We start from the raw sequence: 15,340 nt of genomic DNA on the forward strand, positions 1-15,340 counted from the left end.
TAACGGTGCCGTTCATAAACTTGGTAATAATATTAAAGATTTAACTTGTTTAATTGCTATGATGAAAAAAGACTATTCGATGTTATATGTCAACATTCTTGAAGAAATACCTGATCGAATGCGATGAATAAAAATTCTATTAAAACTAGCAGTACTTCATATAACGTTACGAGTAAATGGAAAAGTATTAGCATAACAAAAATTAATTGTTTAACCTAGTCACGTATTAACTGGTAGTGACTTTAAATTGAGTACGATTAGATATGCATAAAAATATAGATACAAAACAAGTGTAATTTTATCATGGAAAGATTCACAATTTTTGAGACAATGGCAATGTTCCATTGAATATGTGTCCCATTCATGGTTATCTTTCTTTACTCTTCTATATTTCTCCCCCTTGATTGTTTTCAGGACAGTTTCAAATTCTTCGTTAACCTTAAGTACCGATAAACAATACCAAAAGTTCCCACAAAGTTTTAATAATTTGATTAATAAAACTGAGATTATATATATAGAAATGTTGAGACGCGAAAGTGAACTTCACACGAAGCTTAAAATCTGTCATGGCGGACAACGTTTCGACTCTGCTGCAGCCTAAATCTTAGTAAAATTCAGTTTGTTACGATACATTGCAATACAAATCAGTTTTGAGAATGTCCAGTACACGCTATTTCGAATTTTCTTCTTCTCAAAGAATAGTCGGGTAATAATCCCGAATGAGGATCCGCCGAATACCTACCAATAATCCTAAACTAGGCAAAGTTAGCTAGCCTAGGATAGCGTTTGCACGATGTTTCTAATTCCTGTGGTTCGCACTGTTCGCAAACATTTCAATTCGTTCGAATTTGAAAAGACAGCATCGAAGAGCTTGGTTTCGACAGCTGTCCGATCCACGAATTAAAAAATGACTAGAAACTACATCTACCTGGTGTTCGCAGCAAGGTCTTCGAAAACAGTGGCACTACACGCGAATGTACCTCGAGCGGAAGCAAGACGAGATACGACGACGGAGGTGTCGAAGTCTCGGCTCTCTCTAGCAATCCGAATTTCGTGCACCGAACTCGAAGAAACCGCAGTCCTCTAGAAACGCGACTACTGATCGATCTTAAGCATCTTCCGGCACGGTTTCCAAGAACAAGTTCACGACTGCGTAATGCAAATCAGCGTAATTTTCGCAGCTAATAATATAGCCCCGGAGCGTCGCTCGGGAATGTATACTTTGTAAGAGATACCGTGGAGAAGTCATGAAACGCGAACCAAATATATTGCAGGGTACAAATTACGGGCCTGGCAGGTCTCGGTTTATTACATGCTGTCACCGTGGATCATCAGCGGCTTTTTCCGCTGCTTCTTGCAGTGGCTCGGCAACAAATTGCAGCCGCGAGGAGAAACGACACGCGATAGGTGACAGAACGCGGGACACGTGTCGCGACACGAGCAATAATGGCACCTTGGCCGGGCGACGACGTCACCCGAAGGCCCCTATATTTGCTGACACACTTTTCGCCAGTCCCCGGAGTTAGGCTCGCTAAGTAGCTGCGCCGAGCGGAATGTCCGACGGGGTTTTTGCGAGCTCGCGACGCGACGCCCGAGCGCAACCCTGATCGCGTCGGGCGACTTTTCGGGCCGCGGACGACTAGCTCGAAGCTTGTGGAAGCGAGCGCGTGGACAACCGGTCGAGCGGAGGGTCGGAATGCGATATGAATGCGTTAATGCGTAGTTACTGACAGCGGACACGAATCGTCGATAGTACTTTCGGCCCTCTTCCGCTCGCTACCCGGCCCACTCCAACGATCCGCGCCTCGGCGGTCGCTTCGGCCAACCCCGCGCTTTTCGCGATTCGATTCCTCCCCACCACCTATCGGCGTTTTAATTTCATCCCTGTCCTACCGGTCGACTGGCGTACCTGGCTTAAAACGCTACTAATAGTCGCCACTTGGCAGTCGTTATTATCGGCCCGACACACTCCGAAATGGCACGGGCCGACGCGTCAAAGATTGATCGCTGGCCCGGCTGCGACATTCTCGCGTCGATAAAAGCTGCCGTTGCTTCGGTCGAAATCTGTCTCTCATTATTCCCTCTCCCCGATTATACCGCGTTGTTGTTTTTTTTTTGTACGATCGGTAACCATTTTCGTAGGCACTTGGGCCTATACTCGGTTGTCCGGGAAGATAGCTGATCGAATTAAATCAAGTAAACGCGTTTGTAATTATGTATGCTTTTCAATGTTAGAATAATAAAACGGACTTTAGGAGAAAATCAATATATTAAATTTTCCATAATTGGCCCTCGGGTTGTACACGAAAATGGATAATTTGGAAAGAGGAGATACGATTGTTCGAGCCTCCGGCTTCGTTTTTATTGTTCTTGACAATCGACGACTGTAAAAATGAGGTGTAAGGCTCGAATCGTATCTCCTAATAAATAATAGTCGTAATAATAATCGTATAATATATATTATAATATATAGTAATAATAATAATACAATAGTATAGTAATACAATAATACAATAAATAATATACAATAATACAATATATATACAATACAATAATACAATAATACAATAAATCTCCTCTTCCCAAATTGTCCATTTTTGTTTACAAGCTGAAGGAAAATTGGGGAGAATTTACTGCACTAGGTTTGTAGAAGAGTAAAAGCAATTCTTTTCTATTGCTTGATAAAAATAACAAATTTCAATTTTAATCATCGTAAATTGAAAAAATCTAGAACCGGTCAAATTGACGGTCCCGTGAACTTGGCGTTGAAAGCACTAAAATATATCGCCTTGTGATCCCATTATTCTTTATAGCACTCGGAAGGGAGAAATCACCGATCGAGGTACTCTTTCCACTTATTCAGACGTTTCAGCATTGTATCACCACTAGCTTACATCATTCTGCATACTCCCGACGTTACAAGGTAAAATAACATAATAATATCTTAACGATCTTTTCAGTCTTGCGTTATTTATTTTACGTTCAAAGTTTCCTCAATGTCAGACGATCTACAATATGATTCAATAATAATGATTCTTAATATGTAATACATGATGCAATTACAACGTCCATATGCACCGATAAAAAATACCAGCGCCGTAACAATGAAATAAAAAAAAATAGAGATCACCTCCTCGCGTCATCACGCAGTTCCTTATTTATTCCTCTTTTCAATGCACTTAATCTCAACACGCGATTAATCTTTCCGTCTATATTTCGAAGTGTCGGCAACAATATTTTATTTCATCGACGTACAGTGAGACCCATATTTACTCCGGTCTACAATTTTCTGCAGCTGTCGTTCGTTTGCAACAACGTGGCTTGATACTGGTGATTTACTCAGTATGTATGTATTTACCCACTTGTGTCTTTTTTCTTGATAATTATATTGTAGCATCGGTACAACATAATGAGTTGTGGGAAAATCGTCGTATTTTGTACACGCGTTCGCCACAGATTTCGTTCACCGAGTGGAGTAAATCCGTGTCATATGCGTGAGCGAAAATACTTTTATAAACATAAAAATACAAAAGTTACTTAAATAAGTACAAAGAAGATTAAATGGCGGAAATAAGTGGAGGAAATAAATGAAGGAAATAGGTCAACAAACCTAAGGGGAAGTGGAAGAAGGGGGACGGACAGAAAATTAAGAAATCATGCCGCGGGACAAATAAGTACAAAATAAATACAGTAAAGTAGTAATTACGCAAGTAATTACTGAAAAGATTATTCGAAGGTGACTTTCTTTTCATACGCTGTTAGTTAAAATAAACGTTTAATTTGTTCCTTATAAACCGCATTGGTTATTTTGGTCGGTGCTTTATCCGCCGCATCCTAGACACGTCGATGTTATAAGCTTACAAAGGTATTTGTCGTCGACAATTGATAGAACCAATACTGGTCGTGAACTCTGGACATACAGAAGCTCCGAAGTAGTAGCGACGATTTGACGGGGGTTTGCACAACCCAGACAAAAATTTGATGACAAACGTCCGAGCAAATACCATTGAATTTCCCCGTCGCTTGTAATCGTCGGTAGCACAGGCGGCGTCCGCTATTAGCTTTGCCAAGGTGTACTTGGCAAAGTATATTTTGCTCTTTTCCGCGGCTCTAGCGACCGACGCGAGGACATCGCGACCCCGTAGAGGTAGAGTGTTGATCGAGCCCTCGACTTTGTATGCACGGAAAGCCGCTTTGCGGACACGGGGTTCGGTTGGATGCCGACCACGATAATATGTAATGCCTGTATAGAGGCGGGCAGCTCGATCAGCAATCTTTGAAGTCCGAACTGGCTGCGAACGGTTCTCGAGCAGGATCAAGTGCTAAAAATCCTCCGGTTCAAACTATGAGAAAGCCAAACACCCGATACTCGGCCACGCACTCCTTGCCGATTCTTTGCCGGTTTCTTTTCGGTCGTTTTGGTACCGGGAAACGAGCGTATATACGAGCGGGAGCACCTGTGGCCACTTTAAACGACGCCGTGGTAAACGGTAGTCAGGATAGATTGAACGGTCCGATAGGGTTTTAGCTCTCTTCTTTTGCCGTGAGGAGATCGGGACTTGCGCTTTTAACCCCTCGACTCATTAGAGCCCATAACTCTGTTCAGCGAAACGTTTCACGTTCGCTCGGCGCCGCGTGTACGTGGCCACCGAAGAGGAAGTGCGCTCTCTCCCTTGCTCCCTTTCTCTCTCTCTTTCTCTATCTTCCTCATCACCCGGTTATACTATATTTTAACATGCGACGTATATCCCTCATGTTGCCGGCGAAATTTATTCCCAATCAGAACGAGAACTTGTTACCGATACGCATTAATCGCGATAACTGTTCCGAAACGATCGGCGCTTTTTAATGTCGCGGCGTATAACGCATCCCAGGACTTTCATTCACCGTCTCTCCCGTTCGGGTCCCTTCCTTTTGTTCTTCTCCGCGCGAGCCCTCCTTCCTTCCCGGTGACGTTTTTTGGTCACTCGGAATTACGAGTTTGTACTAGAAACCGACTGGGGGTTTGTTACGCGTTATTGCCGCTTTTTCAGCCAGACCTCCCACTGTCCTTCTAACGAGACCACCGAAGGTACGAGGACTAAAAACCGCGCAAGAAACCCGCCAAAGTGCGCTCTTTATACGGGACGTTTTATAGTATATAGCGCGCGCGCCGCCGTTCCAATTATGGACGAATATATGAGTCGGCGATCTGATCTCCGCCGCGACCTCTTTATATGGGATTCGATCATAGAACGAGGGAAATCCGTCGGCGACCTCGTTGCCACGCCATCGACGACCCTTCCTAGCTGCCTACCTCGACGTGCTCGAAAAGTTTCGGCACGTTTGGGTCGTTGCTTTCTGACATTGAAAAAATTCATTCGGTTTCGATCCAACTGTTTAAAGCTCGAAGGTGGCACGGTTGTAAACCATAGATTTTTAGATGTCTGTCTGTTGGGGCTGAAACAGGTTGGGAAACTATCCTACTTATTAAATTATACACCCGTTGCAACATTTATACAAAGCGTTTGAGAAATGTAGCGAGAATCGCAAAATTGTATGAGTCAATTTAAAGAATAGTTGAAGAGAATGTGTGAGGAATCGTAGCACGTTTCACGAAAGTATTGTAACAAGCCATTTTTTACTATTTTTTATACATAACATTATGTTAATATTTAGTTTAACTGTCTGGAATCATTAGAACGCGAATCTTTATGCAAAATAAATATTCTCCGCTCCGATTCGAAAATACCGAAGTTAAGTAGAAATTTGTTTGCATTCCTAACATTTTTAGTAAGTTGAAAATAATCTAACAGCATTGTTAAATTTATTCTCTGCATTTACCGATTTGTTTTCCTCCTACTTGCTTTTGTCAGAAATTGTACAAGCTTCGTGATATTTTTATATATCGTTCTTCCACAACAATCGGGATTCTTTAATAATTTCACGTTTTGTTCCTACACCTCACCGGGAACTTTTTGACCACATTCACACAATTTTTTTGTATCACACCTTTTTCCTTGAGAAAAGCGACGGGATTGCGAGTGCACCGCGTTTCCGGCGTCTTGCACGCATGCATGCGCGCGCGCTGCAGTTGTTTTAGCAAAAACAGAGCCGGCGCTAATGCTTGTTCCGCATATTCCGCTAAACAGTTCTAGAGAACCGCAGAATGTAGATAATGTAGCTCGAATAAGGGAATTAGTGATGGGGCTGCGGCCGCGAACCTCATTGTTCGCGTTCTTCTGTAAATAGAAATTGGCTGCGCTTTGATCGTTCACGCGAGAAACTTATCCAGATGTTTTTTTTCGATAAACTTATTCCGTAATTGAACCCGCTTTGCAGGATGTACTCGCATGAAATTAATCTTTCACTATCGGATTGAAATGTATATCTTGTCTTTCGTGTTGTTCACAGTTTTTAAATCGATTACATATGGTCCACTGTGTATACAGAATTCATATGATATTAGGTGTCTGTTTTAAAGGCTAGATTTCTATGGAGAGAGAGAGAGAGAGAGAGAGAGAGAGAGAGAGAGAGAGAGAGAGAGAGATTTGAATTGTAGTCTGTTTTTCAATGGAAGAGCCCTGACATACAGTCGCATCGGAAAGTACGTTGACACTTTTTCAAACGGAATAACTTTTTCCAAAATTGATTCAAAGGACTTGAATATTTTTGAGATGTTAGACCGATTAGTTTTCTATGAAACGAGTGTACCAATTGTTTTTTGGATTGCAATTGATTGGAATAATAAAAAATTAAAAAATAATGTTTTTTCAACTATTTTATCTGAGTCTATGACGAAAATTTAAAAAATGCTTTTTTTAGATCACGGTAACTGAAGAATTCATTATATAATGTATGGTTTCTGCTGACTTCTTTCACCCTTGAGCCACTTAAAACGCACCTCGGCGTCGCGAGCTGAATTGATCTTTAGACGCATGATTGAAAAAGGTAAGAATTACCTGTTTTTGCTTGAAATTCGTGAAAACTGCGATTTTCGCGATCGTTAATTGATTACAGCCCATGTCCAGGTCAACCGATTTTGATGAAATTTTCAGCATGCATATAAGTTACTGTAATTTACAAAATACATTTTTTAAATTTTCGTTAATTTTTTTATCATTCCAATCAATTGTAATCTAAAAATCTTTTTATGTACTCATTTCATAGAAAACTAGTCGGTCTAACATCTCAAAAATATTCAAGTCCTTTGAACCAATTAAAAAAAAATCATTCCATTTGAAAAGGCGTTAACGTACTTTCCGAGGCGACTGTATATGGACGGTTCAGAAGCAAATCGATACACTTTTCTCTGGAAATGAATTACGCGGTGCATACATGATTTCTTCGCGAATGTGACATTTCTTCCTGAACATTGACATTTTTCGTTTGTTCCTCTTCTACTTAAGTTCATTCGTGTGTCACCTTGTAATAAAAATTATGCTTTGCATTACTGGTGACATTGTTATTTTTTTACAGCTAATTTGCAAAATCCTTAATTATCACAATTTTAATCTTAAAGGACCACTGATTTGCTTCTTAGCCGTTCATATGTACAATGGACATTTACCATGGCAGTAGAAAGAAAAGCGAAGGTGCTCGAGCAGAGGAGAGTACAGAAGAGAAAGATGAAGAACCGAAGAAAAAGCAGGCAACAAGTATAGCAAAAATATAGGATCGAGTTACAGAGAAGTTATAGATCCAATTTAACTCGCAAGCCGTGAACGCAACAATTTCCTAACCACGAGCTAATCAAAGCCAATTGTCTCCGTATTTATCTTGCAGTAAAAACGCTGAACTGCATCATCACGGAGAGCCAGGATCCAGAAACTTAACGATCAAGATTGAGTCAGCAACTCTTATTACCTCTATCCTCTAAAAAAAATCATGCGTCTAAAGATCAAGCCAGCTCGCGGCGCCGAGGTGCGTTTTAAGTGGCCCAAGGGTGAGAGAAGTCAGCGGAAACCATACATTACATAATGAATTCTTGTACACGGTCGGATAACCGTAGCCGAGGCAAAAACGCGACTAAAAGAAAGAAACGTGAGAGATAGAGAGGGGAAGATAGAAGAAAAAAAAAGATGGAAGGCATTCCCCTGTTGCATTGTCCAAGAATTAATTAAAATGGCGCGAGAACAAACGGCCGGGTAAGCCCGACGAGGGAAAAAGAAGCTCGTAGGTGCCCGAGGGGGGTCTCCCCTCGGAATCCCAGCGGCGACATATCACTGGGCGGTAGATCACACGGGGCTCTTTTGCAGTTTGCACTGCGGGCGGATAAAGCGCTGCTGCAACGCTCTTGCAACCGCGGCGACGGCGGCGGCTGCGGCGGCTGCGGCGGCGGCGTCGGCTGCAGTCCGGCGAGCGCGGATCTTTTACGTATGCACGAGCATAAGCATAACGCAGGGGAACATGGGTAGATGATATCGTGGATGCACCTACGGGGCCACGGGGCGTCGACGCGATTCCTTTGTCCTCGTACCCGACCGCTCGTTCTTCTTGCTGCGACCGCTTCGCCCCCAGAGCCGACCTCTTTGGCCGCGCGCATTTTGTTCGCGGAAATACCACGGCCAATCTCGCGCATCAATCCTCGCCAGGGCATAGAATCGTATCAAAAGAAACACTGTCGGCTACCAAGCCCGAGAGAGAGAGAGAGAGAGAGAGAGAGAGAGAGAGAGAGAGAGAGAGAGAGAGAGAGAGAGAGAGACACACACAGATTACCATCTGATCTATACCGAGATGTCTGATACGCTCCTGTTCGCATTCAAAAATGTATTTGTGCTTCTCTTTGCCGCAGCCCCCTCTTCATTCCTTTTTCTGTCGTCTTCGTTTCTCTTATTTAGAGATGTATCCGCCCGCGCCTGCTCGGTCGCGACTTGTAATTACTTTAATCGATGCGAGATCTCTGATCCCGCGACGACCCCTGTAACACGCGTTACAAAAGACGCTATTTAAACGCGCGTTCGCGGCCACGCCGTTCAACCGGGTTTATCAGCTGCTTTCCGAGGCGGGGATTAATCGCCGTCATTAAGAATGTTTAAACTACGGGGGCAAGCGAGACGACCGACCGAGTTCGGCCGCTCCGAGCGCGCCCGGCTCAATCATTACTCGGCGTTTCATTAGAATATCGCCGAACGAAAGGGGTTTCGTTATGAGAGGCGCACACCGGCGCTTCCTGTTACCTGGACACGCGTCCAAGAGTGCGTGATGCACGCATGGACGGTCCCTATTTTCGAAATTCGCACATTCATCTTCCTGAAAGGTATTACTACAGGCTACGATGCTCATTTTGGAGCGAAATTTGGGCGCGGGAAACACGTGGCTAGACTTGGATCGTCGACTAAGAGCTTCCTTCTAGTGAAAATAAAATGGCGAGGTCTATTTTGCCAAGTTGCACATGCTACGACGTTGCTGCGCAGCAACTTTAAATCGAATAGATATTTTTATCAACTATTCCAATGGCGGTCGAAAATGTATATCTAACATAAGCGAAAACGTTGAGCCGAGTTGGTGTAATTCGGTGGGTTTTGTGAAAAAATGATAACAATTTTATTAAGAATAATAATTATTATTTTATTAAAAGTTATATATATTATTTATATATTTTATATTATATATATACATATGTATATATATAAAATGGAAATGCCAATAGTCTATTCATCCAGTACATGACTGGCTACATTTGAGGAGAATTTATTGTTATTATTATTATTATTTCAATAATAATTAATTATTAATACATAAAATTTTGTTAAAAATAATAATTACAAAATTCATAATGGAACTCGATAAGATATAAGCTCGATATATACATATATATAACTTTTATTTCTTATCGAGTTCCATTATGAATTTTGTAATTATTATTTTCAACAAAATTGTATGTATTAATATCATAATAATTTCAATATTATTATTTCAATAATAATAATAATAATAACAATAAATTCTCCTCAAATGTAGCCAGCCATGTAATGGATGAATAGACTATTGGCATTCCAATTTTAAATGAAACACTATACACAGTAAAGTCCGTCTAATTGACGCTCAATTTGTATACAAAAATGGACAATTTGGGAATAGGAGGAATTATTCGATATTGTCCATTTTTATGCACAAGCTAAGCGTAAATTAGAAAGAATTTACCATCGACAAGGTTGTGTTGTCAATAGTCGTCGGACCGATACGTTAAATAGCATTCCAGTTTCTAATTATAGAAGGTTACCGGTTCGCTCTAATCAGAGGACGCGAAATTTTAAAACACTGTGTTTTCTGTGCCACTTTGTAAAACAGAGTTTGCGGCGAACTGCGAAACGGCATGGGCAAAAAGTGACAGTGAACCGAGCCAACACGACAGCGATCAACGTAGTATTACTGTATCTGGATCGTTCGCCGGATTATAAATATTATGCAAATCATCGAGTATTCCCGGCACCGGCACACACCGATGTACCACGATTAAATCAAACATTTATCGGCTTCGTTTGATTGGAAACTAATCGACTATTTCTCAGGGATTACAACATTACCCGTACTAGTTAATATCTCGCGACAGCGGGACTCAATTATGTTCGTGTAACAGGATGTCATTCGCATTTGTAAACGAGTTTATCGGAGATTGATTCTGCGGAGTTTATCCGACTAATTGGCCACCTTTTCTAATCAAATCGGCGTAGAATTTAATCAATGGCAGACCAAATCGTCTCTTCCTAATGCTAACCGGGAATTAGAACACGTCGCTATAAAACAAATCGTGTGAGCGTTCGGACGAACTCGCAGTACCAATTTCCTTTAAACGAACATTATATTATTATTATTATTATTATATTATTATTCGCAGCTTGTTGCGTTAGCAATACGAACAGTACGAAGCGTGATTGATAATTAAGAAAATCTGATTTAACTTACGCGCTCGAGGAAGATAGAGTTGCCTTTACGTCGGAACATTGGAGGAACTTTGTTGCCGATGTATTGCAAGCCTCGAGTCTTTTGTATTAGTTCTTTCAATTCCTAGGACAATTTTAAATCGACTTGTGACAATGTTTCGAGTTTATCGATCAACGGAGTTGCTTGCGATCTTTGTGAAAAAAGAAATACGGATCGTTGCGCGTCCACAATATTGAAGAACGTCGAAGGTTTTCCAGAAATAATTTTAACTATCGCGTTGCGCAGATTTAACCGTGCTATTTTTATACTTATTGGCTGTAATCGACGAGCACGTGATAGTTAAGCGGGTTTGAAATAAAAATTCATTTGGATACCAGTCGATTCGAGGGATTCGTCGGCCGGACGTCCGCATGGATGGAATGAAACGCGTCGGACGGCTAAAAGGTTTTGCGAATCGTCTATTTGCACGAGCGATTCGAATGTCAGGCTCGATCGTCGCTCGTTCAACACGGGCCTGCAGTTGCAGGAGCGAAAAATCGGTCGCCGCGTCCCCGGGTGATTTTCAATCGCGTCGCGACGCCGACAGAGAGCAGCCGGACTCCGGTGCACGCCTCTATCGTCGCAATTATAATACGATATAATTGAGTCGTATTATGCGTTATGCATGAGCCGCAACGATTGCACCGGTTACTAATGACGTTGCCAATTTTCTTTTTTGCCGGGGCTGGTCGATGTGATTACCGCTCGTTAGTACATTGTTAAGAACGAAATTACAGGCTGCGTACGTGTATGCATTTTCACGCATACGTAATTTTTATTTACATTTCTAACCGTCAATTAGACGTCGTTCACTTGTTACGAAAGCTTTTCCTTCCGGTGGCGCATCGAACGCGCGGGGCTGTTCCGTTACCGCTCTTATGGAAAGAAACAATTTGCATTTCGTTATGTGTATTTACAAATCAGTTCGGCCTGCATAATTTTCATATATATTCTTCTAAACGCGGAGTTCGTTAAGTTTTCTCGGAGGCGCTCGTTTTGAACCCCATCCGCAGGTAATAATTGAATTAGGCTTCGCGAATACTGGCGCATTAATTGGCGCGATTTCATTCTGCGCTCTTGAGCAACCATTTTCTTTTTTTTTATCGCGTTCACTGGTTTTTCTTGTATTAGATCGGAGAGAAATAAATGTCTCGACGAGTGTCGCGTTCGACACGTTACGATTCGAACATAATTTACGTAATACTATTTGTACCTCTGGTAAATCATTTACGTACGTCAATAAAGGTATCGAGTCGTAGAATTAACACGTTATCTGACACACGAGAGTGAAATGAATTATATGCGACTACAGTATTGCATAACTTTGCTACATTCCTACTGGAATATTTTTCCGAAGTGATAAATTAATTCTAGTCCGATGCGATACTTTTAACGTTAGATCTTCCACGCGAATAGCCGCAATTAATTAAGTGAAGTGAAACTGAGAATGTAAATTAACCATATGAGAGAGAGCCGTTTATTTTGAAAGTGGCATAAGTTACTTTGTTTTTAAGTCGATATATTTAAGAGTTTGTATATGGATGCTAACTTTCGAGAAGATTTACTTTTATTTGTTATCTCGGGATACTGATATTTTTCTCGGTATAAATAATTTCGTATAAACATTAAAAAATCACCACTTTTCATTACGGTAAAGTGACTTATGCCACTTTCAAAATAAACGGCTCATATGTACGTACAACATTCGTTAACTCAACGAGGATGATAGAGAAATTCCGATGGCATCGGATCAGTGTCGCGTTTATGGCTGAACGGCGAAAGCCGACGAAAGTATTCCTACTACCAGACTTCTAATTTAATTTAAACTCAATTTAAACATAAATATATAAAATCAATTTTCAAAATGCAGGAGATTAAATTCAAATCTTAGCTTTTCTTTAGACCAAAGTTTCAGAGTAATGATTCAAGTTTGGTTTAAGTATTACATATTATGTCTTATATTTCATATTTTAAGTTCAAGTTTATATTTATGTTATGATTAGCTGCGAGAGAAATTGTTATAAAGTGCATAGTTTAACTACTTCAAGCAATATTGTGTAGTTTAGTTATTAAGAAGTTTAGGATAAAGATTCGATGTAACCGGAAGACATTCAACAATGAAATAAATAAATAAAATCAATTTTCGTTATGAGAAACCGAAGCTATCACTAAAATGATTCTATCTTTCTTCAGGTATTATATGATACAACTGCACAAATCTTTGCAGTATTTCAACAATAATAATAACATATATTAGGGGAACCGGAAAGTTATGTCGTTTGTTTACATTAAATTCAAACAGATAAATTTTTAACTAGTTGTTATTTTCAAACAATGATGCAATCATCCTCATTATCAACAACCTTTTTTCATTTAGTATGCAAAAATTAGTATGCAAAAGAGAAGGAATACTGACATGCGCAAAAACGACATTACTTTCCGGTCCCCCTAATATATATATATACATATATATACATAACAATAATCACTGCAACTAATGTCTGTTCATCGTTCACGATTTCATAAAAAAATACCGACGGGAAAATACGTGTAAAACGCGATATAAGCGCGGGCTCCACTGTCCTCGTGATTTATAATTCCTAAATAGAGCATGCTGCAGAAACACAGCGAGACCGTTACGCGCGCGTTCGCGTGCGAAGTGGCGCAGAGGTCGTTTTTATCGACAGCGTCCTCGATCAGCCGCCTGGCGGCGCTGGCGTGGCCGTCAGTAGTGACAAGATGGCGATGCCCAGCGAGCTGTCTCTCGAGGAGATTCGGAAATATTTACTGGAAAACGGCGGCACCGCGCGAAACCACGATGTCGTGAAGTATTTCAAGAAATTCCTAACGGATCCGGAAACCCGAGGTATCGTGAAATCCCGTCGTGGATTTCGTACGGTTAACTGTCTCGCCTCGCCGAGGTGTGACCTCGATGTTGCACCCGTGTGCTGTGTGTAAACACAGGACGGATTCAATAACGTGTCACACCTGGTGTGTGCAACTAGTACGACAGTCGGTGAACAATGCACGAATTCACGTTACAGTCGAGGCACGGAATCGGTTCAAGGAGTACGTGAACACCCTGGCCACCATAAAGAATGAAGAGGTGCGTCATACAGAGAGAGATTCCCTTCCGCCTTGACAGGAGCGACTTGTTGCGCGCGATGCGACGTTGTCGGTTCTACTTGTGTCTAGCTATACCGAACCCGCGTTATCCAAAGACACGGTTCTGTCGCTTTTCGATTCACTAATCTTATTATTGCAATACACGTTTCATGATTTCTATACAATTACGAGAGCCTACGAAGTTAACATCTAGAGTCTACTTCGTGGTAAAATATATATATTATATATTAATATATAATATATATTTATTACAATATATATATATATATTTTACCACGAAGTAGACTCTGGATGTTAACTTTGTAGGCTCTCGTAATTGCATAGAAATCGTGGTAAAATATATATATATATATACATTGTAATATAAACTTATAAATATCGGCGGATCGAATTGCATTTCCGTTAATGCGTATTCTAATTCCAGTTGTGTAACAGTTGCTATAAGTCTACGACTCCTGACAATTATAGTTCGAAACGGGGATCAAAAAGATAAATTTAGAAGCGTTGTGTAATTAGCTTTTGCACTGCTTTTGCGCAATGGAAGTTATAAAAAATTAACCGAAAATTCGTCGGTTATAAAAGTTCGTTATAAGTGACGTCAGTTATATCATTGTACCTAACGTTCATCTCGAGTGTCGTTTCAATAAGCGAAACATGATATAAAAGGTGAACTCACGAGACACGTTGTAATCGGGGAAAACCGGTCGCGTCGTCCCGTCCATTCATCCGGTCGTCCCGTTCGTTGCAGGGGGAGAAGTATTTGGTCCTGAAGAAGAAGTACAGGCAAATTGTCCTGGAGTTTTCGTCTCCGGATGAGATGGGAACTCCTCTCACAACACCGGACATTGTCACTCCGGTCTCTCCGCTTCGTGCACCTCCGCCATACCGGCCACCACCCCCGGCGCCTCTAAGTCCAACGGTAGGAATCGACGTTGTTCCCGCGGATTCTAATGCAGATTTTGCGCGCGAGGTAGCTGCGATCGACGCGCGGAAAAATGGTGTTCACGGTGTCGACGCAGGATTTTCAACGTCGTCGCCCCCGGTGCCACCGCGTCGTAAAAGTCAGGATAAGATCAAGATCGAGAACAAGGAGAACGTCGACAGAAACAGGGGATCCGAGGCAGTCATCAAGGTGAGTTTTTCCTGCATGTAGATCAGTTTAAACGAAGCGTGAAATCTTATCTAGGCCAGCTCCGGTGCGCGAAAAATTTAAATTTCGTGGAAATTTGGTGGAAATTAAGTAGTTTTTACGAGGAGATTTTTAGAGACACTTTCTTGGAAAATTGCTTCATGCACGGGGTGTACATTT

At 41.3% G+C, this 15,340-nt stretch overlaps 2 protein-coding genes across 6 annotated transcripts in view; one reads left to right on the forward strand and one right to left on the reverse strand.

The window, feature by feature from the left end:
* Nucleotides 1–14,830, reverse strand: part of LOC117221505 (homeobox protein caupolican) — a 195,389-nt gene extending 180,559 nt beyond the window's left edge. Inside the window, exon 1 of one of the 2 annotated variants that reach the window (XM_076523315.1) lies at nt 14,708–14,830. The gene's annotated coding sequence lies outside the window, so the exon portion shown is untranslated. Of the gene's footprint in view, nt 1–928; nt 1,103–14,707 lie in introns of those variants that run through there. The other variant, XM_076523306.1, reaches the window with a different exon arrangement.
* sowah (ankyrin repeat domain family member sosondowah) overlaps nt 13,613–15,340 on the forward strand; it is a 167,683-nt gene continuing 165,955 nt past the window's right edge. For all 4 annotated transcript variants that reach the window (XM_076523414.1, XM_076523409.1, XM_076523424.1 and 1 more), the window contains exons 1-3: nt 13,613–13,771; nt 13,950–14,011; nt 14,780–15,163. In XM_076523414.1, the coding sequence (XP_076379529.1) occupies nt 13,645–13,771; nt 13,950–14,011; nt 14,780–15,163 (573 nt within the window). In that variant the 5' untranslated portion in view covers nt 13,613–13,644. The remainder of the gene's footprint in view (nt 13,772–13,949; nt 14,012–14,779; nt 15,164–15,340) is intronic.

Source organism: Megalopta genalis, chromosome 1, assembly GCF_051020955.1.
Source record: "Megalopta genalis isolate 19385.01 chromosome 1, iyMegGena1_principal, whole genome shotgun sequence".
NCBI lineage: Eukaryota > Metazoa > Arthropoda > Insecta > Hymenoptera > Halictidae > Megalopta > Megalopta genalis.